The 25,814-nt window shown below is 57.7% G+C and overlaps 1 protein-coding gene and 1 long non-coding RNA gene across 2 annotated transcripts; one reads left to right on the top strand and one right to left on the bottom strand.

Annotated features, from left to right (window-relative positions):
* Positions 1-634: 634 nt before the first annotated feature.
* On the bottom strand, positions 635-5,226 carry LOC136786420 (uncharacterized). Its single transcript, XR_010825010.1, has 3 exons — positions 4,596-5,226; positions 2,375-4,555; positions 635-895 (listed from the first exon to the last, which is right to left on the bottom strand). It is a non-coding gene; the product is annotated as an uncharacterized lncRNA (long non-coding RNA).
* Positions 4,347-24,923, top strand: SYNGR3 (synaptogyrin 3). The gene is made up of 4 exons (XM_048063880.2): positions 4,347-4,484; positions 14,648-14,888; positions 19,699-19,841; positions 22,118-24,923. The coding sequence occupies exons 1-4, from the start codon at positions 4,386-4,388 to the stop codon at positions 22,325-22,327; spliced, it is 693 nt and encodes a 230-aa protein (XP_047919837.2). The 5' UTR covers positions 4,347-4,385; the 3' UTR covers positions 22,328-24,923.
* The last annotated feature ends 891 nt before the right edge of the window (positions 24,924-25,814 follow it).

Here is a 25,814-nt window from a genome sequence, read left to right as displayed (position 1 = left end):
GGAAGGCCATTCTCTCTGTTACTGCACGCTGTGAATTTCTCAGTACCTCTCAAAAATAATGCCCCTGAGCGTCCTGTTTTCTAGAGCCTAATGGCTGAGAGCAGTATTAGCCAAACCCTAATGAATGCCCAGCAAAGCATTTCAGAGCAACAAGTAAGTGAATGTACAGCAAAAGCACTGCTTCAAGCACGCCATTCAAGCGATGTAAAGGGCAAGCTCTCTCACCACCTACGCCTGTATAAAAGACATCAGGCCGTATGGAAGTGCTGAGGCTGATGGGCTGTAAACCGCGGGCGAAGGCTGCTTGTCCCCCTTGGGCCGTGCTGCAGAACGCCTGCTGCCAGCTCGTTGTCTTGTTCTGAGGCAGCTTTACTATAAATATGTCACCGAAGCAGCTCCGAGGGCTGGGCGGTTTCACATCAGTATTTGGCTTTGGAGTTGTTAAGTAGAAGCTGTAGCCAAGCGGTTGTTTGGTTTGCAAAATTGGGGTGTCCCACTGCTGCCCTCCCCTGCAGAGACCATCTGATCAGCCTTGCTGCAAGAACTGGCATTAACTCATCTCGCCCCTTGCTGGACTCCCCGTGGTCAGGTACCGATCCCAGGATCAGGCGTTGTGGAGCAGGATGCGTTGAAGATCTTTGCAAATAAAGTTCTGCTTCGCAGAGTGGCACCGGCACTGCTCGCAGTCGTTCAGCTTACAGCGGGTAGCTTGGGGAGCTTTCAAAAACTGGTTATGCGCAGTCGTGTGCCCTTGAAAACCCATTGCCACTCTTCCCTCTGTGGAGGTAGCCGAAGTCAGCCCTTAGCCGGACGGATGGGGCTGACTCAAACTAGTTCTGAAGGCGAAGGCCCCGCATCTTGTTTCCTCAAGGTCACCGTGTCTGTGCGCTTACCCCTGGGTAAAAAACAAATTGCTTTTTTGTGTTGGAGGCAAAGCTTAAGGAGGCAGTGTGGCTACGGGAAGCACAAGGCAAACTCTCATTTTGCACCACCCTTAATTAAACTCGTGTAAAACCAAAACATGGATGCATCTCAGGCACGTGTTTGCTTGCTGCTCCTTCTGCTCCCTGTCGCTGAGGTCTGGGGGGAACGGTAAACACAGAGCTTGTAACAACTGAATGAATGCTCTGGGAAGTGCATTTCCAAACACTGCTCTTTTTCCCCATTTGATGGGGGTAAATGTTCAAGACCTGATGTCCTTTCCTGTTGTTGCCTGCCTCGGTCTATCTGTTAGCTTACTTGCAGCAATAGGAAGTGAAATAGAAGCGCAGTTGACGTGTACACCAGAGATAGCTGCTGCACTTTATCGGCACAGTAGCAAGGGACAAAAGCTAGCACAGCATGACATGAAAAATGGTTGTATAAAACATACTGCACACAGCAGAAGTTGGAGAGAGGAACCTCAAAGAAGGAGGATGAGTTTAGAAGCAGGGATTTCCGTGGGGATCTTGCCTCGTGCATCCCAGCCATTCCCTGAAGAGTATAAACCAGTTATCTGTTTGGAAACGGTTATGATTTGTTCTACACTAGTATCTAAAGGATTCAGTGTCTTGGTCTTGTTGTGCTTTGTGTTGTCCAAAATACGCCTGCCCCAGTCTGGACAGATGAGCTGGGCAAGACCCTTCAGAAGGGGGAGCAGAGGCCCTGAAGGGTGGGGAGGTTTTTTCCAATGCCCCCAGAAAAGCGGAGTAGCCCCCAGAGGTCAGGACGATTCCCTGCGCAGTAGCCCCAGGAGCAGGAGCACACCGCTTTCCTGCATGTGCACTGCGCCACCTCTTCTCTTCATGTCACTGATCTGGGTCTGCCCGCAGCCTCGTCCCGGTGGGAGCTGAGGACGTTGAGGACCCATCTGTGGTGTACGGCGTGGCAGTGCCGGTACGGGACGTCCGCTCGCAGGGCGAGGTGCGGGGCGCGCTGGGCCCCGACGGGCAGCCCCGGCAGCGGGGCCCCTGCGGCACCTTCTGCCCTCTGGGAGCAGGGCTGGCCTCGCCTCCGTACGTAACTCCGGGCTGACGGAGACAGGGTGGTTTTTCCCAACACATTAAAATGATTTTGAGGTCACTGGAACAGCTGCTTGTAAACCACTGGAGCTGTTTGAAAATCTCACCTGTGGTAACCCTCAAATAGTTACCTCTTTGTTGTTCCTCTGCAATTCAGGGATGAGCTGGTGACGCTCGCGACAGTGGGATAAAATCCCTGGCCAGCCCCAGGAAAACCCTGCCAGAAGCTAGCAGGAGGAACCAGCCCGGCGTTCTCTTCTTTTTTACATAGTAAAATGTGATTTCTACTGAGCTGGTGACATTGAGGAACGAAAGGCTGAATCCTGCTCTTCCTGCTGAGAGTCAGAAATAGATCTGGAGAGACGATGACTCACCTGTAATTGAGAAACTGGATGGCATCATCGTGAGCTTTAGCAGTTAAACCTGGTCCCACCTGCCAGAAAGAACAGGCAGACAGAGGTGCAAAAGGCCAAGCTTTGAGCTTGGAGACGAGGCCCAGCACCCAAGAACTCTTTGCTTTTTGGGGCGTTTTGCATTGCAAGGGCTTAACACGCCTGCTACGCATGTACCCCGTGCGATGCAGTGTGGTCCCAGCTACATCCCTGGCCCCAGAGGGGCAGGGAGCTGCACAGACAGCAGGCTGGGGGCGAGCTGTGGTGGGGCCGCACGAAGCCCCCGGCCCTGCCCGCAGCCCCGCTCGGTGCCAGCCGTGCATGCGGTGCCAGCTGTGCATGCGGTGCCAGCCGTGCATGCGGTGCCAGCCGTGCATGCGTGCTGCTCTCCGCCGCTTCCCCTGCAGTTGCCGTCCGGGCAGGGATGATGTCAGAGTTGTCATGGCATCGGTAGCTATGGAACCGGGATCATCGGCGTGGCGCTACCCCGACTAACTCAGGAGATGGTCCTGGAGCCGTGGGGGGAAACTCCCTTTGTAATAACCGAGGGTTTCCCTCCGTAAAATGGCTCGCCTTTTCCTCCTTTCTACCTTCCCTGGGGGGGAGCGGGGATGGGGCTTGGCCTCTCCCCGTCCCGCAGCTCTGCTTGCCGCTGGTCCTGCACCAGGCAAGCGAGAGCTGCAGCCCCCAGCCTGCAGCAGGCAGCGGGTGCGCAGCGCTGGGCAGGGCTGAGGCAGAGCCCAGCCTTTCCCTCGCCACGCGAGCAGAGGCTGCTCCCCGCCAAAGGCACCCAGCGGGGCACCTCCTTCGCACCGCTCCAAAATCCCTCCTGTGCCTGGCAGGGCCTCACGGAGCTGCTGGGTGCTAACGGGAGGGGAGCGAGGGGTGCCCTGCAGCGGGGGCTGAGCAGGAGCCGGGTGGCGTGGCGGCTTGGGGGCACGGCACCTCCCTGCTGGAGCAGTGCTCGTGCCTGGGGCTGTGGCACAGGCGTCCCTTGCTGCTGCACGGTGGCACTGGCTGCGGTGGGGTGTGCTGGCGGCCGTGCGGTGGCTGCAGCAAGCTGTCCCTGGGTGCAGCGAGGTGACATCAGCCACAGCACAGAGACCACAGCTGCATCACGGCGACTCCAGCAGCAGCACACCTCCCTCAGATACAGCACGTGCACGGCCATAGCACAGCCACCACCGCCCCAGCACGGCGTCCCCAGCTGTAGCACAGTGTCACGGCTGCAGCACCGTGTTCCTGGCCGTCACACGGCACCCATGGCCATCGCAATGTGTCCCTGGTTGCCACATGGTGTCCCTGACCATCTCATGGTGTCCGTGGCCACCTCATGGTGCCCATGGCCATTGCACCGTGCCTGTGGCCATCTCATGGTGCCCATGGCCATTGCATGGTGCCCGTGGCCATCTCACAGTGCCCGTGGCCACTGCATGGTGTCCCTGACCATCTCATGGTGCCCGTGGCCATTGCATGGTGCCCGTGGCCATTGCATGGTGCCTGTGGCCATCACACAGCGTCACGGCCGCAGCATGGTGCCCGTGGTCATCCCTCGGTGCCCTTGATCATTGCACAGTGTCCGTGGCCACTGCCTGGTGCCCGTGGCCGTTGCCTGCTGCCCTTGACCATCTCCCGGTGCCCGCGGCTGTCACACAGTGCCCGTGGCCATCGCACGGTGCCCGTGGCCACCTCCTGCTGCCCGTGGCCACCTCCTGCTGCCCGTGGCCACCTCCCGGTGCCCGCGGCCATCTCACAGTGCCCCCGACCACCTCCCCCGGGGATGCCCGGCCGCAGCCCGTGCTGGGTGCATCTCCCCGTGCCTCCGCCCGCCGGCTCCCCCCGTGGGCCGGGCCGGGCCCTCCCGCTGCCCCCGCGCGGTGCCGCGGCCGAGCCCACGCGGGAGGCGCGCGGGGGGCGGGCAGGCGCGCGGCCGGCGCGGGGCGCGCGCGGCTCGGCTCGGAGCGGAGCGGAGCGGAGCGGGCGGCGGGGGAAGATGGAGGGAGCCTCCTTCGGAGCCGGCCGGGCGGGGGGCGCCATCGACCCCCTGGATTTCCTCAAGCAGCCGCAGACCATCCTCCGCGTGACGGCCTGGGTAAGGCGGGGGGCAGCGCGCCGCGGCTCCGCACCGGGCGGCACCGCGCACCGGGCGGCACCTTCTTGCACCTCGCAGCCCCTTCTTGCACCTCGCAGCCCCTTCTTGCACCTCGCAGCCCCTCGCAGCACGCAGCCCCTTCCACCCCGCAGCCCCTCCTTGCACCTTGCAGCCCCTTCTTGCGCCTTGCAGCCCCTTGCAGCACGCAGCCCCTCGCAGCACGCAGCCCCTTCTTGCACCCCGCAGCCCCTTCTTGCACCTCACAGCCCCTTCTTGCACCTCGCAGCCCCTTCTTGCACCTCACAGCCCCTTCTTGCACCCCGCAGCCCCTTCTTGCACCCCGCAGCCCCTTCTTGCACCTCGCAGCCCCTCGCAGCACGCAGCCCCTTGCAGAGTGTGGCCCCTTGCAGCACGCAGCCGCCGGGTGCTGAGCTGCGCCCGTTGTGCCCAGCGAGCAGGCACCGCGCACCCTCATGCGAGGGGCAGCCACACGCGGTGTGGGGCCGGCCAGCGCCCACGGGGGGCTGCGGGATGCTCCTCGGGAACAGGGCAGGGCACAGCGGGTGGGCGCTGCCACAGCTCCTCAACGGTTTTGTCGCTGGCGCTTGAGCAAAGCCTACAGAACAGGGTGTAAATCAGGAAGCAGAGGACATTTTTCCTTCCTTCCTCGCTCTGTGCATGCGTGCGTGTGTGTGAGAGAAGAAATCCTACAGCCAGCCTTGCCCAGCTGCCCCTGTTCTTCTAGGATGTCATATTTTTGGCTGTTTCCCATGCATGTGTTGTACTGCACAGCAGGGAGGCAGGAGGTGGGATAAGCCGTGCAGCCGCCCAGCGAAGGCTCTGCCCGTTGGTGCTCCATGAATAAGCAACCCGGAAAGCTGCGCATGGGAGCTCGCGGGAGCTGTGCTGCCAGGCTGCTGGGGGTTAACGGCAGCCCTGATCCGCCTCCCTGCAATGCCTGGCTTTTACCTGCTAAAATCTGCAAGTGTACACGGCCAGCGGGCTCTGCAATGCCTGCCCCTTCCCCGAAGCCCCCAGTGGGGAAGCTCTGCCCAGCCCTCGCCACGGCCAGCTCCTGGTTCTGGTGCTTGGATGCTGGGGGAGAGCAGAGCCCCTGGAGGCTCATCCATGCTCTTGCAAGGAGGCCCTTGCCCGCTGGCTCTGTGTCACCTTCAGCAGTGCCAAATGTGTACAGTGAGCAAAGGAAAGGTGTGAAGGGAGGTGCTGCCCCCCCGGCTGCCATCCTCCAGCCCACACAACGGGCGTGTTTGGGGCTCCCTGGGGTGCCTCCGGCCAAGGCCCCGAGCAGCACGACATGGAAGCATGTGCTTACCTTGAAGCACATGAGCAATTCCAGCTGCAATCACATGCTGAAAGTTAAACCACACGCTCAAATGTTTTGCTGGATCGGAGCCAGCTTTCAGAAGGGCTCCATTGCTGGAGGAAGGTGGAGGCTGGTTGTGGATCCGGAGTTCCCAGGCATGGGACAGATGCGATGCTTGGCACAGGGTTTGGGTGGCACACGGTGGCAGGTGTTTCCTGAAAGTGTCACTTTGGTCTGGAAAACTTGGTTGGGATCCACTGGGATCCTCTGCGTGGCAAAGCATTGGCAACGGTGTTGGTTTGGGGCATGGCCAGCTAAACTGTTGACCAACAGATGGTGAGTTTGGTTCCTCTTGAAAAAAAGCTGCCACCACCCACCCAGGGAGCTCACCACCCTTGTACAGGGGGGATTGGACCCTGCTGGGAGACAGGAACAGAATGTGGGAGGTGAGCTGAAAAGCCCAGCTTAGGAAATATTCACACATGGATTTGCTGGCTGGTTTACTCAGTAGAGAAGTCATTCGTTTCATAGGTCTCGGTTCAAAAGGAAGCTGAGAAAAGCGAGTGCTTACGACTACAGAAGTGCATCACCTCTGGGCAGGGAAGGGCCCGTCGGCTTGGATGAACGTCACCTTCCTGGGACTATACCCGGGCAGTTGGTGGCATTCAGCCATCTCCAAAGCCCACTGAGCTCACAGGGATTTTTTTGGTCTTTTCAGTGGGTTGTGCATCAGGCTCAGGAAGCTCACATTAAAAGCCATTCAGACCACATTTCCTGGGTCTCACATTTGTTGGCAGAGCTGTCAGGGACCCTTCTCCCTCGCCCGTCCAGCGTGGGGATCTGGAGTCCTCGGCTGGCCTTGGCTTGGCTGTTGCAGGCTGCAACCTGTCGTAAACCAGCTCAGCGTTTATGGCTCCTTCCCAGCCCAGCAGGGACGTCGGTCGGCACGAGCTGTGAGCTCAGTGCCGGTTTCCGTCCCTCCTGTTTGCGTGGCTCTCATTATTTCTTGCTTTGTAAAGCTAAGTGTGCCCAGTCTCTTTTTGCTTCGCTGCTTGTGCCAGATCAAACCCACGGCCCGTTTTAAGACGGAGAGCTTGGACAGGCGGCAGCCGAAACACTACAAAGCCGTGTCGGTCTGTGAGACCTCGCTGCCTTTCTGTTCTGCCCCAAAACTGCTCCTTGCTGGGCTGGGGAGCGTGGCGGCACACAGCAGGGGCTGCCGGCTGCTTATCACACCCCGCTGCGGCCAGGATGGGTGGCACGGCCCCACAGCCGCCGCGATGCTCCTTTATTTGCAGAACAAACAGAAACCTCGCCGGTCTTGCAGCCGCGGGGAAGGTGAGCTGCCTGTGCTCACATCTGCAGCCTCTGGGGTTCTTCAGAAGCCCCTTGGCTGAGGCCGGACTGAGTGTAGGTGTTGGGGCAGGTTTTTTTCACGTGATTCCCCTTCCTGTTGTTTGCTGTTGCGGTTTTTAAGGTGTGTTTAACCCGTGTCGTTGGACCAAACCTTGGTGACTTGACCCTAGCCGCCTCGTAGGACGTTCCTTTGGAGCGAGGAGGAGGGAGCTGCCTCGGCTCCTTTGGGATGTGCTGGTTTGGGTGACGACGTGGGCGAAGGAGAGCCCCTGGCTGGGGCCAGCCTTCACACCTGGTGCCCATCCAGCTGATGGCCATCGGTGGGGTTTCACCGATGGGGACCCAGCTCCATTTCGTGACTCCAGCAGTTGCTTTGGGGCCGCAGGCTCAGCCCTCGTGCTGGCAAACAACGGAGGGACTCGGGGGTGAGCAGTGACTTCAGTTTAGGAATTCCCAAATGTAAGTTTTGGTGAAAGGGGATTCCTGATTGTGCCTCATCTAGCAACCTTTCCATGACATATATAGTAATTTTGAATATCTGAAGGGAAAAAAAACCCAAAACTCTCCTGGCATGAGCTGGAAAGAACCATTTAACAGTTCCTCATTCATCTCTTCCCCCTCTGTCTGATGCAGTTTGTCAGATGAAGATGTGATCACTCTTGTGGTTTCCTTTTTAGACATTTTTTGCACGGCAAAACAAACGCGATATTCACTGAGGATGCCTGCAGAATCATGAGTTCCCTTCTCTGTAACTACCATTGCTATCTATACTTCTTAGCGGTCACTCAGCTTTTAAGGGGAATTCGCAGAATCGGAGCGGTTTGGGCTGGCAGCTGCCTTGCATTGTCCGGTGGGGCCTTTTTCTCTCGTTTCTTAAAGCTGAATGAATTTCTAGTTCACCACCCGTACATTGAGAGCTTTTCCTGTGCAGTATTTTATCTCATCGGGCACAGCGTTTGTCGGCTTTTCCTTGTGTTAGTCGTATGCTTTTAAGGGTGAAACCTTTATTAGGAGACTGAACTACGGCAGCCAAACGTGATCACCTGGCATGGGCGTAGCAGCAGGGTGGAAATCCCCGTGCCCTTTGGTATGAGACAGCCGGCTCTCAGGACCAGAGGTTCCTTCTGCTCAGATCCAGGAAGGTCTTCTTGGGCTCGGCTCTGCACAGGTCCGGGTCTTAGCCCGTAACAGGGCAAACCACTGCCTTTCAGCAAGGCAGAGGTGCTTTGCTGAGTTGTGACTTTGGCAAGGGACGTGTCCGGTGGTGGTTCGGTGTCCGAGGAGGAGGTGGTGGGGTGCCCCCTTTGGGTTGCTCTGCTCCCACACGCAGCCCACGTACACCGCTGTGGACATCGGCAAGGAACGCCAAGTGTTCCCAGTGCTGCACGCCCTGGGTAGCTCCCACGCCGTCAGGGGTTCAGACACGTGAGGCCTCGTGGCTCTTCGAGAGGAGGTGCAGGGCTGGGCTGGCTCTTAGGGAGCCCGCGGCGATGCCAAGAGTCATTTTGTGATCTTAGCTGCTCTGGGTTTGGTCTGGGCTTGGCTGCTTTTCAGCAAGGTCACCAGATTTCTGCCTTAATTCTCTCTTTCCGTGGGCTGTAGATTAAAGGCAGAACTTAAAATTAACATTTTTGTTAATGGAATTATACAGAAGTTTCGCCACAACTGAGCTTATAATGCTACTAAATTGCCGTTTTCCTGTTACCACTGGTTCAAAATGCTGTCGGTCTGATGTCTGCTCAGATGGCATCACTAGGTTAGGTACTTTGAATGGACACTGTGTTTCAGCCAGCGTCTTTTGCCACATTACAGAAAGTAATTCAGTAAAAATCGGTCATGTGGTCATCGATACGCATCCTTCACAGGCTGATTAGCCCGTCAGACACGTCCATAAACCTATTAGGGTCAGCGTCACACTATCCGGTCCTGTGCCAGAAACTGCGTCAGGCCTTTCCTTTGTGGTCATACCCCCGGTCCTTGGGGGAGCTCTGGCAGTGCTAACAGCAGCTCCTGGTCTTCACACTCTGCAATAAATTACACAGATCTGTGCTGGAAACTTCCCTGGGACTGACAACTGTAAAGATAAACCAGGGGGGACACGGGCTGGTGCTGGCTCTCTGTCCGTTTGGGTTGTGCCTAGCACCATCGATAGAGAGCTACAGCAGAGCAAACGAGGGATGGATTATTTTTCCTCGTGCGTTACATTTCCTGGATGTTGACATTAGCAGTTGCTTGCGTGTGTAATCAAGGCAAGGTTTTACAGTCTCCTACAACCCCACACCTTCTGGCAATGTTGTTTATAGGTCCCAAATCGAAGCGCAGTGCCTCAGCAGTGGAAACACCTCACCTTAAAATGGCTGACAGCTCGCACACTGAAGCTTTTTCAGCTTGTGCTCTCGTGGTTTTCAGGCTTTCAGTTTTCCGTGCGATGACTGTGCTCAGATTGTCAGGTCTCCTTAAGCACATTTTAGGTGCCTGGGTGACAGAAGGCTGAAAGCAACCTGGAAGAAGGGTGTGCAGGTCCTGCGGTCCAGCAGCCTCAAGCCCCGGGAGGGGATGCGGATCCGCAAAGCACGATGACAGAACCGAGCCAGGGCAGCCTGGCCAGCCGCTCGCTTCCAGATGGCAAAATTCTGGCGCAAGCAAGGCAGCCGTGGGTCCCAGCTTCATGCACACCTGAAATGGTGCCACTGGTGCCTGCTGTGGGGCTGCTGCTGCAGCCCCAGCTCCCTGGCAGCGGCTGTGGGGCTGGCCAGAGCTTGGCACAGCCGAGCAAGCTTCCTCCTGCCCTCTCCGGCTCCTCCTTTCCTTCTTTTGGGGAAAGAGTGAGGCGTCATTTGGTCTGCTGCTGCCGGGCTGTCCGAGTGTCCGTGCTGCCCGCTGCCAGCTAGCTGTGCACGGTCACCTCCCTGCCCCAGAGCCCCCGCGGGGGCGTCCACCACTGGCACCGAGCATCGGTCACCAGCCCCTGCGCTCGGCAGCAGCTGCCAGCGAGGGCGAAGCGGGCGCTGGTGGGGTGAGTGGGGAAAAAGGGAGGTGGGCAGGAGGGCCAGGAAAGCAGACGTGATGTGCGTCTGGGTCCAGCGCTTTGGATATCGAAACCAACGGGATCCCCAGCCGAAAGCACGGTTACCTGGAAGCTCTGGGGGGGGGGGACTTTCACGCAGGGGTGGCTGGAGGTATCCAGCCTTCTCCTGGGTTTTGCACCGGTTCACTCAGCGGGAGCCAAATTTGCTGCTCTTTGTTGTTCAGCTGGACAGTGGAGTGGCTCAGGTGAAGGCTCGGGAGCTTTGTAAAATGTGGGAGATGTGGAAAGGGGGCCGGGCTTGGGGTGCGTGGGTTTGTGCAGCCCATGCCCCCGTGCTGTGGGTGCTGCTCTGCCTGGTCGCTGGCACCCCCTGGGCGCAGGGGCTGGGGTCCAGCTGAGATGTGGGAGGTGCAGGGTGCCTCTGGAGAGCTGGGATCCTGCCTCCCTGCTCAGACCTGCAAAATCGCACTTGCTGTGGAAAGGCTGACCGTGTCTTTTCTCTCCCAGGTCTCAGATGAACTGGTTATGGGCTTGAGCAAATGAGGTTTGCAGAGGTAGTTGGGAAACGACACTTGTTTTTTGTGATCTTCAGAAAATTCGTAGGGGTTTCATTTTCTCCCACCTACCCATATTTCCTCAAAACTCCTTTTTTAACCTACACATAGAAAAACAATACCAAATCTATTCTCGTTAAGATGTTTTACCAGCACCAGTTGTTTTTCCAAGAAAAGCTATAAAATTTCAGTCACGGGGGGAAGGGGAGAGAAAAACACGGGAAGACTTGTTTTCCCTGAAGAGCATGTTTTGACAGGACTATTTCAGCCAGCGCTGATGTTTTGAGCGCATCTATCAAATGCATGCACTTGAAATCCATTACTATTTTGGCCTCCCGAGAAGGGCTGCGTGTCCCGTGGGCGCCGTGGGCTTGCCTGCCTCGCGAGCGGCTCTCGCCACCCTGTCCCTGCAAGCCCCTCGGCCGGCCGGGGCTGCTGGAGCTTCAGCCCCTTCAGCCCCTTCCCTGATGCTGGGCTGAGCATCACCCAGCTGCAAGGAGGATGTGTTTCTTTGCACTGAGCTAAGCAAAGCGTCTGCTCTTACCATCTCTGGTAACCATCACGCTTGCAGCAGTCCCAGGAGTGCCGCGCGCACCCCAGGCACCTTCTGGCTTTTTGCTGCTCCTCGGTGCTCTCTGCGCATCGTCCTTTGACAGAGCCAGGTACAAACCTGCGTCCCGGCCGTAGTCGTACTCTTACTGTGCTGCAGCGTGGGATTTGCCTTCTCCTCGCCCAGCACACCGGGGCTGTGCAGGCAGCACCAGCACCGCGGGCAGGCACGGCCCCTCTGCCTCACCCACCCAGGCGGCGAGCCCCCGGGAGGCGTCGGAAAGCAAGAAGAAGTAGTCCGGGGAGGACTGTTAATCCTGGGAGGACGAAGTAAAACACTTATCTGAGAAGCTGAGTACAAGTTCACTGGCCTGCCAGAGAAATAATCCAGTGGAATCAGAGGTTCTCAATTATTCATGTTTTCCAGAATCACATTATTTCTTCCAGGGCCTGTTTTATAAATGCTGCTGCTATTTCTGATGGTAAATAACAATTTTGCATTATTTATGAACAGATTTTTACAACTGCTGATATTACAGCTGCTGCCAAAGCGCTGGGAAAATTATTATTACTGTTTGTTGTTGTTTCTTTCTTACAATGCGGCCCTCTTGTTCTTTGCATGATGATGTGCCCGTCGCGGTGAGACGGCCGAGCTCCGTTAAGTGCAGCGCTAGCGAGGAACAGGGGCAAATGCAGGCGGTGACGCAGGTTAGCACAGAGCTCACGGCTGGATAAGGGAAAGGACCCTGGACGCTGGTTATATTTGAAGATGGGGGAATGCTCAGAAGGACGTCTGGGTTTATCTTTATATCCCATATTAACGCCTCGGAGTAGATCAAAAGTTGCACCCGCATTTTGCAGATGCGCTCTTGGAAACCTGCACACCTCCAGCAGTGCCGGGTGTTCGGGGTGAGCGCTGCCCCATCTCACACCCCGTGGTGGGACCGACGGCTCATTTCCATGCAGCTACAGAGCATTTGGGGGAGCCTGGCTGGCCGTTTCCCTGCAGCGGTGCCACGTGGGGTCTCGGGGCTGGGTGCTGCGCGTTGGGGTAGCGCAGGGCCGCCGGCTGAACGAGCAGGCAGCTCTCAGAGCATCCCCAGCACCCAGCGTGGCCCAGCAGGGGGCTAGCCTGGTTTTTAGGTGCAGCAGGAGTCTGCCGTCACTAACTGAGCTCCTGGCTAACAGGGTTCGAAGGTGAGCTCTGCCCTCGGTTGTCCTGAGGGTCCTGTGCCTGCAGAGATCAGGCTGAGAGGCTGGTGGCCACTTCCCGGGCGTGGGGTGCTGGGGTGGCTGCTTGCAGGAGCTCTCATGCACCTCGGAGAGGATGTTCTGCGGAGACTATTTCTGCTGCTTCTGCTCATCGTTTATTTCAGATGACACCCTACAGAGAAAGAAAATACCCCGCACCAATCCCTCACACCTTAGTAATGCATTCTCTTGTAGATCTGCTGCCTTGTTGTCCCCTCCAATCTGGGGGAGAGTTAGTGGAGGTGGTCTAAGGCAGGTTTGCTGATGAGACTCTTGCATGTGTAAGTAGCTTCAGTGAGAACAGCCTCTGTCCCAGCTTCACCCAAGCCCTGGAAGGAAGTAGAGGAGAGGGAAGAAGGGCTGTCTGGATGAAATGCTTCAGGGCAGTCAGGTGTGAGACATCTGGCCGGTGCTTGGGAGAAAATGTATGTCACAGCGTTACGCTAAGGTGTGCTGGGAGCTTTCCGAAGGGTTTCCTTGTAGTCCATCCTGCTCCCGTCCACCCCAGCTTTGCTACCACTACCCGCTGGGAGCGGGGGTGGCTGTTCGGTGGGGCGTCGGGCACGCAGAATGACTTTGCAAGGGCCACAGGCTGCAGGTTATCAGGTGGCTGTGCAGCTGCTGCCACTGTCTGCTGCCTGCCTCGGTCTCGTGCACTCGGGACTGTGCTGTTACTGCAAAGAGGCAGTGGGGCTGCCAGACCAGGAGCTGTGCCCCAAGACCCTACCTGCTGCCGGTAGGCTCGCCGGAGGAGCGCGCGGCCTCTCTGCCTGCAGACGTGGCCTCCGGCTGTGTCCTGTGAGCCGGCGGGGTTTGGAGGCACGCAGGGATCCCGTGGGCTGGTGCTGGCGGCAAGTGACAAGATCAGAGATGCACAGCGTGGTGCAAAGGCGTCTGCAGGTCTCGCTGCCTGCCTTGCTCTGAGCCCAGCAAGCGAAACAGCGGCGCGGCGCTCCCTAGGCTGTGCCAGAGCAGGCTCCAGAGCGAATTGTAATGCGGCTGGTCCCGGGGTTCTGCTTGCTGCCTTTGGTTTGGGAGGGATCAGGGAATGACCTGAGCGTGCAGCCCTGTGAATGGTGTTAATTGACACTGCGCTGCGGCCCCGCTCCTTCCTGCAGCTGGGACGTGAGACAGCCCGCTGGGTGCTGGGCTCGGGGCCGCCTCGGGGCAGCTCCTTCTCCCACCCCTGTGAGCTGTGACTCCGCAGCCCTGGCTGGGAGCAGATCCGCTCCAGGGGCCCAGGACAGCAACATCAGCACATGGCCCCGCTCTTGGCTCTGCCACAGGTCCCAGCGGTGAGTGGCAGGACTGGGGCAGCCACCAGCAAGCCCTCTTCCCTGCTGTCCTTCGCAAGGCTGGGACTGGGTCACTGGATAATGGGTGCAGGCGCTGCATCCTTCAGACCCTGCTAAGCCACGCGTAAGGTTGCCCCGTTGTTTGCGTGGCAGCGTTGCTGCAGCCTCTTCCTCCTTCCTGCAGCAGCCAGGTGAGCTGCTCCCCGTACCCCCAAGCTGCTCCACATGCCCCAGAGCTGCTCCCCATATCCCCGAGCTGCTCCCCGTGCCCCCGTGCTGCCCTGCCCCTCCGGCAGGCGCTCAGTCCTTCCCAGGGCCAGCCTGCTCAGCAGCTCAATTATCCTCTGTAACTTCATTTCTCTCCGCTCCGCAGTTACACAAGGGGCTTTATTGAGCACAGCCTGACAGCGCAGAGCAGCACAAGCAGAAAGCCTGTGCAGAGACCTGCCTGGCCAATCTGTTTATTTTTTCCTCCCCAGCCTGTCTGGAGAATAGCATCTCTTAAAACACACCGCCAGCCAAGCCGCTGAAAGGCAAACAGGCCGGCAGCAGTGGAAGACCAAGGTGCCGTCCACCGGCGCCTTGCTTAGGGCCACCAAGAAGCTGCGAGTGGGAACGTGGTCTGGTGGGGGACCCAGGCGGTCCGTAAGGTCCCTTCCCACCCAGGCTGGTCTGTGATTCTCTGATCTGCCTAACAAATGCCATGTTGCCATGGAGTCAAACGCAGGACCGAATCCAATTACGGTGCTGTTGGAAAACAGTTAAATGTAAAGAGCTGAAGTTGCATTTTCCCCTTCGTTCCGCAGATCTTCTCCATCGTGGTGTTTGGCTCCATTGTGAACGAGTGCTATGTGAACAAGGACAGCCAGTCCCCCGAGCTGCTCTGCATCTTCAATGAGAACGAGAGTGCCTGCAGTTACGGCATCGCCATCGGCATCATTTCCTTCTTTGGCTGCATCTTCTTCTTTGTTGTGGACCTCCAGTTCCAGCAGATCAGCAGCGTGAAGGACCGCAAGCGGGCCGTCCTGCTGGACCTCGGCTTTTCAGGTACCGCTCTGGCTGTGCTGTGCTCAGCAGGACAGTGCCGGCTCCGTGGGGCGTGCGGGGTCGTCGCTGTGCCCTGCAGCTCCGCGCCTGAGCCCTCCTCTCCTCCCGTGGCGTGGCACAACTCGCGTGCCTTAATCGGGGAGGGGAGAAGTGGCAGAAGGGCTGTCCCAAAGCGGTGAGCTCAGGGGCAGCAGTGAGGAAGCTGTGTGTGGTGCCTTGGGGTCAGGGGGGTCCCACTCATCCGTGTTGCTTCTGCAGCCGGAGACGTTTGCTGAGCTGGGATCTGTGAGGCCACCCGGAGAAGCAAAGCTTGGTGGTCACATCCCAGAGCCCAGACGGGGCATTTTCCCCTCCCACGTCTCCTGTTTCCGGCTCAAACAACTGTTGTTTCATCAGCTACATCTGGGTCTGTTTTCACTGTGTGCGTGTGTGTTTCTGAACAAAGCAGAAGCGTGCTTCTACAGCAGGAGCTGAGACACCATCGCAGGCCCTCGCTGCCTCCAGGACTGGGGCTTGCAGGTGGCGCTGGGTCTCTGAGGACTGCCACGGATCTTCTGGGCTGTCCTGAGCCCCTTGGCCTGGGGCTCAGCCGTGTGAACGCGAGCAGGCGGGATGTGTTGTGCCAGGAGAGGCCATCCTCCGCTTGGCTGCTCTGGGAGTTTTCTGGCTGAGTTTGCAGCTGATGTTCTCGATTTCCAGGCTCTCGTGTTAGCGAAGTCTGAAGGTGATTTATCCAGCGCGAGCAGAGCTGATGGCTCTCTGGTCCCAGGTGGAAACATCCGTCATTGCCTCCCTGCTCTTGCCTGTTGTTAAGGATGTCCTCTCCTTGCTGGAAAGCTGATTGCCGTGGTGTTAGAGCTCCGGCGGCCAGCCCTTGTTAGGTGATATTTACAGCCCTCTCTGTGGGGCTAGGTGCCTGCAACCCTTCAATTCGAATGGGAGGGGAACATCCCCATCCATCTTCTGCCGGGCTGTGCGTGTCTCGGTGTGAGGCTGTGACCCTCCCCTGCCTTGCACCTTGTAAGAGCTGCGCTCTCCCCTGCAAGGCATGTGTGAAATGGTACCGGTTCGGTCTCTGCCCCATCCCTCTTTTGCACTTGCCACATAGTGTGTGTGTATTCATGGGCTCAGCAGCAAGCTGCAGAAGACGGGTTTCTGCCCTACAGAGCTTCTGTCCCTCAGGCATTGCTCTGCTCTTGGCTGCAGTGTTGCACCAGGGGTCTGTCCTGGTAAGTCAACCCTGTCCACAGCCTCCAAACGCAGCTGTGCTGCCAGCGGTGACTTTTTTTGCTGGGGCCAGGGGTCAGTGTGCATGCTCTGGGTGCATCACGTCAGCTGCGTGTGTCCTTCCTCCTCCCCTTGGGCCTTTCCCTCTGTAGGCTTCTTGGTAAAAAACGAGTAAATCACTTCCTTGCTGGCACAAGACCCATTTACATCAGGTTGTGCCATCGGGAGGGGTCAGGGAGCGGCAGCACCCTGCTGGGTCGGCCAGTCCGCCCCTTCCCCTCCCCAGCTAAGCTCCCAAATCAGGCCGTGAGTCCAGCAGCGATGCCAGCTGTCAGCGCACACGGTGCTCGGCGTGCAAAACACCCTCCTGCCGCGGGCGCTTCCACGGGGCTATGTCAGGGTGGGGTCATGCCTGCTGCATTTTATCCCATTCCTATTTCCGTGCCTTCACTTTTCTAAAATGATGGCTGTCCCCAACCTTCCTTACTGCTGTAGCCTGAACACCCACTCGCCCAGAGATGCCAGGCAGGTGGTTGCTTCCAGAAGCAGATCTTGCGGCCGAGATGGAGTGCGGAGCTCTGCTGGCACGTGCTGCCCGCACGGCCGCAGGGGTTGCAGCCGTTGTGCCCACCTGCGCTGCTCCCAGCACCCAGGGCACCCAGCTGCTGGGTTCGGCGTCCTCAGAGCCAATCTGTGCAGCTCAGAGTGCAAAGTCTGAGCGTAGTTTGCATTAACTATCTCTGTGTTAATCTCTAGAGACCTTGTGAGACTCTCTTAGGCTGTCCGCTTCCTTTTCTTCCTCCCTGCCTCTTGATTTCCTCGTACCTCCTTGCCACTGTTTCATCCTCCCCGCACGTGACCTCTGCATTACTGCACGCTTTAATATAAAAGCTGAGAATACATTTGGGAAATAAGAGGGTGAGGAGCGTGCTGGGGTGAGAAGGAACATTGCAGATCAGGCAGCGAGGGGGCGGGATGAGAAAAGAAAGTCCTCGTCCCTTCGCCCGGATCGCCCCGGTGCCTGCTGCCGGCTGTTACATGGCAGCTGCTGCCCGTGCAGGCCGCGGGGGAGTTACTCACAGCGCGACCCCACAGCTTGATTTCGCTGGGGGGAAAGAGGGCTTGCGTGTGGGATCAGGGCTAGATCGGAGGGATCACCCCGACAGCTGTGCTGCTCCTCCCTGGCTGTGCAAGGAGCGTTAACGTTACAAGGTGCCCGAGTTACGGGGCTGTCCCTGCAGTGGGGTTCCCTGACGGGGCGGGGGGAGCCGCGGCTGCTGCAGCCCGCTGGCAGGGAGCACTGGGCACGGGCAGGACTGCCACGGCCACGGCGCTGTGCGAGTGGTGTTTGGGACTTGCTCTTCCAGCTGCTCTTCCAGCTGCTCCTGTAGACGTGCGCTTGCTTGGAACCAGGCTGTAATTACGGCTGTAACGTATCTTTCCTGGTGTTTGCACTCTGTTGTCTGCAGAGCCTAAAACTGTAATTATCTGCTGGCTCCTGCACTTCTTCCTGGTATTCTCCTTCCCCCCAGCACTCGGGAGGGTGCAGAGCTCCTCCGGTGCACGGGTTCCCCCCGGGAGTCAGGGCCAGCGCACAACAACCCCCTGCCAGCTCAGCCCCCTTCCTTCTCAGGGTTGTAAATTTCCAAGCACCCACTTCCACCCGGTCTGGGTCTAGGTCTGGGTCCGCCGGGGCTGGGTCTAGGTGCCACCGAGCTGTGGGAGCCGCCTGGCCCCCCTGCGGGATGTGACCGTGGAAGTCGTGGGACAGTGACAGCCCCGGCCAGCACCACCAGGAGCAGAGCAGCAGCACAAGGGCAGCCCGATGCCTCTCGGGAGCAGCTGCGGGCCCGGCGCGTGATGCAGGGTGTTGGGAGCAAAGTCTCATCTCACAGGAGTGCTAGCAGAGGGTGAACGTGATCACAAGTGGAAATGGTGCTGGTACAGAACTGAAACCAGCCCTTCCCGGAGCCCCTGGGAAGGCTGGGCTCACGCAGGCTGTGTCAGCCCTCCGAGGGGCCTTCGAGGGCCATACCGTGCCCGCCGGGTCCTTCTGGCCCAGGCCAGGCCCGCCTGGCCTTTGCTCCCCTAACACCCCGAGGCTGGGGAGCTGTGGCAGCCCCCTGCAGGATGCTGTCTCCTGCACTGGGACCTGCTGGGGCCACCCTGCTCACCACATACTGGCCACCCTGTCCGTGTCCCAGGCCGTATCTCAGGCATGAATCTTCCCGTGTCCACGTTTTGGGGAGGATCTGATTCCTTAATGGGTGCCAGCTGCTGGTAAAGCCCGATTATAACAGACCTGGAGAACTCGAAAGCATGCACGGTGCTGAGGATGGCCTTTGGAGAACAAGCCCCAGAGGTCCCATTTGTCGCTGAGGACGAGGGGGGATCATCCTGAATCTGAAAATGTGTCCGCAGAGATCTGGGGCAGCAGACGTTAGCCACGTTCTGCAAAAAGAGGCTGTTTTGTTAGTCTGTGACTTGGAAAAGGAAGGCATGTGTGATCCTGGCTGGAGGGTTTTGCTGCTGTGAGGGCAGGTCAGCAGCTCAAGCAGGGCCGGGCTGGCCAGAGCTGGTCAGGAAGCCCCAGGTCCAATGGTGTAAGAGAAGGAAACAAGGGCTGTGTTCTCCTAAACCGCAGTCAGGAGCAAATTCTGACTACAAGGCAATGTATACGCTAAGCCCTGTAAATCTTGCAACGTATTTGGATATGTGCATGCATTTTTTATCATTCTTAAAAACAACTGGCAAGATGAAGGGGAATAAAGGAAGCTCCTTTCCTCCCCCTGCAGCCAGACTGTGCTTTGCAGCCGGCTGCCCCACGGGACCGGCGGTGTGGCTGCTCATACTGATGTGTCGATAATCCTTGGGAAGATGCGTGGTAGCTCAGCATCCTGCCTGCCGGGGCCCAGACCCCTGCCTGTGCTGCCTCCCAGAATCGGCGCATGGGATGAGCTTTGTGCTGGGGGCGCTCAGGAAAGCTGGAGGCCCTTAAAACAGCGTCACGAAAGGCTCCAGGTTTTGCAGCTCCTCCTTCCAGCGCTGGAAAGCATTGCTGCTTGGTACAGTGTGCTTGTGGCTTGCTTTGTGACTGTTGTGAGCTCCTTGGCATCAGGCACTGCTGTTGGCTGGTGATTGAATTAGGGGAGCTGCAGCCCTATCTTGCTCAGCCAGCCTTGGTTCCAGTAAGAAATAATCAACGGAGCGTTTTTGCTCAATCCCCCCGAGCCCGGCAGGGCTGGAAGCAGGAGCACAGTCAGCGGAGGGCAGCAGCGAAGAGCAGAGCTGCCTCCTGCCTGACACCCCTGCGCCTCCACGGCTCGGCGGCTCCTGCCACGCCAGGGCTGCAGGGCCGCCCCTCCAGCCCTGTTGTTTTCCCTGGTGGTTGTAAATCAGCCTCTTCTAAAACAGATCTCTTTGGGCCACTCCACAGGCCAAGGCACCCAGGATCGCTGTCACTACTTGAAAATCTGGATGGCAGTGTTTGGTCGTCAGCAGACAGATCACTGGGCTCTGGCAGCAGAGGTCCTTGCCCTTCCTGTGGGCAGTAACAGCACTGACCAGCTCTGTTCTCTTTTAGGTTTCTTGTCCTTCCTGTGGTTTGTAGCCTTCTGCTTCCTAGCAAACCAGTGGCAACGGACGAAAATGAGCAAAGGGGCTTTGCAAGGAGCAGATGCTGCCCGGGCAGCAATCGCCTTTTCCTTCTTCTCCATCATTGTCTGGGTGAGTTCAGCTTCTGGACTCGTCACGAATCCTATCCTGGGACCTGCTGCTCTTTATCCAGAGGTGCAGCGTGGCAGTGCAGCACCCAGGGCATCATCTCGTGAGCACTGCCTCCCGCTGTCACCGCCAGGGTCTGAGCCCCGTGCTGGGCAGACAGCAGTCACCGCAGCTGGGCGTTGTGCCGGTGAATATTACACCACGGCACAAACTTAATGTTTCCAGAAGAAATGACCCGACTCAGAGCTCAGCTGGGAAGAGGAGAAATGAAACCTTCTATGGGCTCAGCGCTGAGCTGGAAGGAGGAATTTGGGGCACGGTTTGGAGAAGTGAATCCTGGTGGGCCAGTGTGGAAGTAACCTGCAGTCCCTCCCCCTGCCCCTCTGCAGAAAGGTGAAACTTGTGGTTCCCTACCCGGGAAGCACCAGCTCTGTTCCCCTCTCCCCGGGGAATTCCAAACTTCCCCTTCTCCTGCCGCTGGAAAGTTGCATTTCCATCGAAAACACGTTGCTGGCCACGAGCTGCCCTCATTTCAGCGCCTTGGTAGACCCCCCCCAGGGCCTTGTTCTGACCGTGGTTTGAAGCAAATGAGTCCCCAGGAGAGGTTTGCCACAATGAGCCTGTCCCACGGGACTGCGGGGGATGTGGGCAGCTCGCAGGCTCAGCAGCTCAGCCCCGGGGGAAGCCAGGCTGGGCGCTCCTCTGCCCTCCCCGGGAGGAGCGAGTGCTGGGGTGGGGACTGCCGGGACCCCCGTGCACTCCCTTTCAGGCTCTGTGCGTCCTGTGGCTGCACCAACAACCACGGGAGGTAGAGGGACGTCTGCCAGAGGGTGTAAAGCACCGCAGCAACCCCGCGGGGTCCCTTACCTGCAGCTGCCAGCCCCTGCATGTGCCCGCAGTGCCTGCGCCTCTTGGGCTCAGCACCTGCCTGTGGAGCTGGGGCTGGGGCCAGGGAAAATAACCCGTGCTTGCCAGAGGGCCACGTGTGGAGGAGCAGGGGAGGCCCCTGGGTCATTTCCACCCCCGCTCAGGCTGTTTGCAGGCAGAGAGCACGCGAGATGCGCGCTAATTCCACAGTGCCTTAAAAGAACTGGAGCAAGAGCCTGCCTGAGCCTTTCCAGCAGCAGCAGCCTGCTTCCAGTTACTCGCCAGTTTTACGGCTCCCCGCTCTGTTATTACCCAAATATATCTCCTTTAATCCCAGCTCCCCTGCAGCTCTTCTCCACGGGCAGATCCAATCGCTGTGTTGCCGCACTGCCTGCTCAGCGCAGCCGCTGCCAGGGGAGCCGGGCGAGCCACCCTGCCCGTCCCACAGCATCCATCCGCTGCCCCCGTCCCACAGCATCCATCCGCTGCCCCCATCCCACAGCATCCATCCGCTGCCCCCGTCCCACAGCATCCATCCGCTGCCCCCATCCCACAGCATCCATCCGCTGCCCCCGTCCCACAGCATCCATCCGCTGCCCCCGTCCCACAGCATCCATCTGCTGCCCCCATCCCACAGCATCCATCCGCTGCCCCCGTCCCACAGCATCCATCTGCTGCCCCCGTCCCACAGCATCCATCTGCTGCCCCCATCCCACAGCATCCATCTGCTGCCCCCATCCCACAGCATCCATCTGCTGCCCCCATCCCACAGCATCCATCTGCTGCCCCCATCCCACAGCATCCATCCGCTGCCCCCATCCCACAGCATTCATCTGCTGCCCCCATCCCACAGCATCCATCTGCTGCCCCAACAGGCTCGGGGCTGGCAGCGAGGGCTGCTCCTGGGCTGCTGCCACCCACCAGCAGCGGGGAGGGCTGGGGGGAACACCAGTCCCCACCTGCAGCAGCCCCTCCATGTGCCCGGTGAGCTCCTGCTCCGCTCCCCGGGGCTCCTGGCCCTGATAGGGGTTACAAATTTGGGTGCTCTGCCCGATCCATGTGTGGTGCACGGCCACCGGCAGCATTTGCGGTGGTTGGGAACCGTTCCTGGTTCATGCAGGCAGTTGTTTTTTTTTTTTCCCTGAGTCTGTCATTTATAAACTAATTGACTTGTTAATGAAACCTCCTGAAATAAAAGCAACGCGGTGCTCTCGCAGCTCTGCCGCTTGCATTTCCCACGATTTGCGACCTGAATACTTGCAACCTGGGAGAGGGCGAGGGAGTCTCTGCAGGACTGACCTATTTCCTTGGCCCGGGACCAAACAGCGGGGGGCCGGAGGGCTGTGTGCCGGGGAAGGAGGTGCCCTGGCCGCGGCGCTGCGCTCACCCCAACCCTCTCCATCCCTCGGCAGGTCGCGCTGGCGGTGAAGGCGCTGCAGAGATACCGCCTGGGGACTGACATGTCGCTCTTTGCCACCGACCAGTTCACGGCTGACCCCAACGCCTCGTACCCCGGGTACCCCACCGGCAGCGGCATCGAGAGCACAGAGACCTACCAGAGCCCCCCGTTCACCGAGACCTCAGACGCCAACCCGAAAGGTTACCAAGTGCCAGCATACTGAGGGACGAGGGTGCCACGCGGCCGTGTACAAATAGAGCACGTCCTACGGTGCAGTACAGTTAACCGGTTGATTGCAAATGTATTCAGTACCATTTCCTTAATGTGGCAAGTCAGTGCTGGGTTCCTTACTATTAGCTAGTTGTGCAGTGAATTCTGTACAGTGGTATTGGTTCTTGTCTTACCTGTCCAAGGGTTTTATAAAAGCAGTGTTCCCTCTAAGTCAGAAGGCAGGAAGGTCGCTACCACAGGTGGCAAAAGACAAATAAGTACCTTCTCTGAGGCTCGTTTTAACAGCAGGCTATGGGCGCCGGGTTCCAGTGAGTGCCTAGGAACGCCAACAATACCTTCTCCTGTTAGAAAACACAGTAGCTGATGAGTTGATATTTATCTCGTTCTTCCAGAGCTAACACAGAACTGGTCTCGTTGCAGCGAGCGCTGGGGCGGCCGGCCCCGGGCTGGTCCCGCTGCTGGGAGCTGCTGCAGAGTTTTTGTGTACAGCGTAAAAGCAGAGTCCAAGGAAAGTGCCAAATTTACAAAGACATAAGCGGTGTCTGTGTTAACTTTTCTTTGTATATATTTACTGTACAAAAACCGACCACGACAACCAAACAGGTGTTTCAAACGTAGTTTAGGATGCAAGCAGCACGGGGGGTGGAGGCACAGATGTTTGGGGTTTATGTTGGTTATCCAAACGGCTTCTGTGCTTCAACACGGGTCTGGTTGAGGGCACGAAAAGTTGCTGTTTGAAACTTGCTTTGGAAAACAGTTCAGCAATAGTTGTCTGCTAATTAGAAATAGGCTTTTACCAGTGGAAAATATGGCGTGTTACAGTTCCACTTCTTCATCGGGGGTTGTTAAAGTTTGCAAATTTACAAGTAGTTACTGATTGGCAATACTGAACACTTACTCACTCTCAAACTCAGAGTTGCCATCACAAAAGGTGTGGGTGTCTCAGTGACTCAAAGTCTAAGTCAATTAGGAAGCAGCATATAACGTGTATTTTTATACAGGGAGCAACCACCATCTGTCGTAATCTGCAGCAAAAACCTCAGGTGTGAATGTGTGTTTGGCACTGCGGGCTCCAGCAATGCGCAATTCAAAGGGAGCGCTGAAAAGCCCCCCGTAGGCTCTGAAGTCCATCCCGGGGGCGCACGCAGCCCATGTTTGCACATAGCGGCAGAATGCGGCTCATGAAAAAATGCCCACGACAGAGGCTGAGTTTTGGTTTCCAGCTGCAGAATTACAGCCTTGGCTAAACCAAGGAAATAGGAAAAACCCAGTAGATCCTCGTCGGCAACCTGGTGGCTTTCAGGCACCTGGGTGCAGGGGGCAGTGAGCTGAGCTGTTTGCTGCTAAGACTGAAGCGGCGTTGCGGAGGGGCGGATTCCCGACCGCCTCGGTGGAGGCTCTGTCCTCGGCAGCCCCGGCTCCCCAGCTCCCAGTGCCTGGCTGCTGGGGAGGGAGGTTTTGCCTTGCTGCTTTATGCTGGCAGAAGTCGTGTGTTGCCTTCTGACCTCCTGACAAGCAATAGTTAAGGGACTGCCACAGCTGTTCTTGTAGCAAAAAAAAAAAAAAAAAAAAATCCAGCAGTTTTTTGTCATCATCATTAACACAGCTCATTTCTGCTGCAAAATTGCAAATAAATGCATTAATTAATAAGCAGCAAACCTCATCACAGGCAGTCATTATCAGTGACAAAACGCGTAACTTGACTCCCCTGCCAGTTAGGTCAGATTAACACGTGCATTTGAAGTGAATGCTGGCATTACTGGATCCGGACCTTCACGCTCGCCGGGCAGCACCCGGCGCTGCGCAGCCCTGCGGGGCTGTTCTCACCCAGCACCTCCCAGCTCAGACACTTCTCCTACAGAGCCACCCCCTGTGCGTAGTGACACGGGGACCTGGCAGCCCCCAGCGGTTTCCACCGTGGCTTTTCTCTACGATGACAGCACCAGAGGCTGCGCATCTCCCTGCCCGCACCTTTGCACCCACTTTTTAACTCTAAGGTGTTGTAAAGAGCTTCGCCTGCTGCCTGCAGCGCTGCCCTCAGCAGCGAGGGAGCCAGGGCAGAGAGCAGGAGGATGGCACGCTGCCTGACCTGAGCGTCTCCTGCCCAGCTGGTGCAAGAAGGGTGACCTAGGGGCATCTGCACTTGGCCTGTGCCAGTCAGGCAGGGAGAAATCCGTGCATTAAGTAGACCAGGGACATCCAAACACCAGTACAGTATAAGCCTAAATTCATTATACGACCCCTGCGATTTTTCTAGAGCCAGTCTTGCTGGAAAAAAAAAAAAAGGCAAAAGATTTTAATACAGGGTACAGTAGAACTGTAGCAATATTTTCCTTAGAGGGAACACTGAAATTTTAGCAGCACAAACAGTACTTGTGTTAATATTTTAGCAAAATTATAATCAATTTAAATGTTTAAATTGATTGTATGTGAGATAATGTTTGTTCGGTACATTGTATTTTTTCTAACTATATAACTGTTCCAGAGTTTCCTTGTAACCGTAAAGAACTAAAGTTCTGTCTGACTGCGAGAAGTGTCCTGATCAGTGGTGTAAACGTGCTGAATATTACAACATCTGAATGTACGCACCCCAGGCCTACATTGCATTTCTTTCCTTTCCATCCCCTCCCCCCTTCCACCCGGTGGCAGCGGGACACAGGAGGGCTGCGCACACCCGCGCACACCCGCGCACACCCGCGCACAGCCACGCTGCCACTGACCTACGAGCAGCAGCTGTGCCACGGGTACCACAGCAGCACAACTGCGACTCCATCCCTGGGCCAGGCACGGTTGTTCCTCTCAAGGTCAGCTTCTTTTTACAGTCGTTGCTCCCCGAAATTCATTAGTAAATGGCGCTTGGCGCTGTGAGTGGGCAAGGCCCTGGATGTGCTTTGCTCGGTGGAGAGGAGGACGAGGTTTGGGCACCTGGGAAGGTTCCCGGCAGGGATGAGGCAGAGCAGATTGCTCCTCGGGTGAACTGGAGCTGGGAATTACATCCTTGGTCCAGCCGCACCAGCGCCACCCCGAGAAACCTTCACTTGGCTCCCGCCTGGTGCCGCTGGGAAGGAGCCAGCGCCTCTCCTGCAGCCGCAGGGTGGGCGCTGCCCTGCTTCCATGGCAGAAGGGCGGGCAGAAAGCCGGGCGGGCGTCCCACAATTGATGTATTTGTTCCAGGCAACAGTGACGAGTTCACTCACGAACAGTCGCCCCTCAGGCTGCGTCAGCCAGACAGGATGGGAAAAAAATGTAATTACCGTGGCACTGCAACACCTAAGGCACACATGCCTTGGAAACAGCATTTACCCACCTTGAAAGAAAAACCATTTTCTGCTTTGTTGGCAAGACTGTTGATGAACTCTTGTGTAACCCCCTGCCCCCCAGTGACAGCATGGTAGCCCACGTGGCCCTGCTGAATTAAAGCACGCTTAATTAAAGGAAGCGTGAGGCACCGGCCCTTCCCTGGCCAGTGCTGATACATG

The sequence above is a fragment of the Anser cygnoides genome, chromosome 15 (assembly GCF_040182565.1).
Source record: "Anser cygnoides isolate HZ-2024a breed goose chromosome 15, Taihu_goose_T2T_genome, whole genome shotgun sequence".
NCBI classification, from domain to species: Eukaryota; Metazoa; Chordata; class Aves; order Anseriformes; family Anatidae; genus Anser; species Anser cygnoides.
This window is presented reverse-complemented; position numbering and strand designations above follow the sequence as displayed.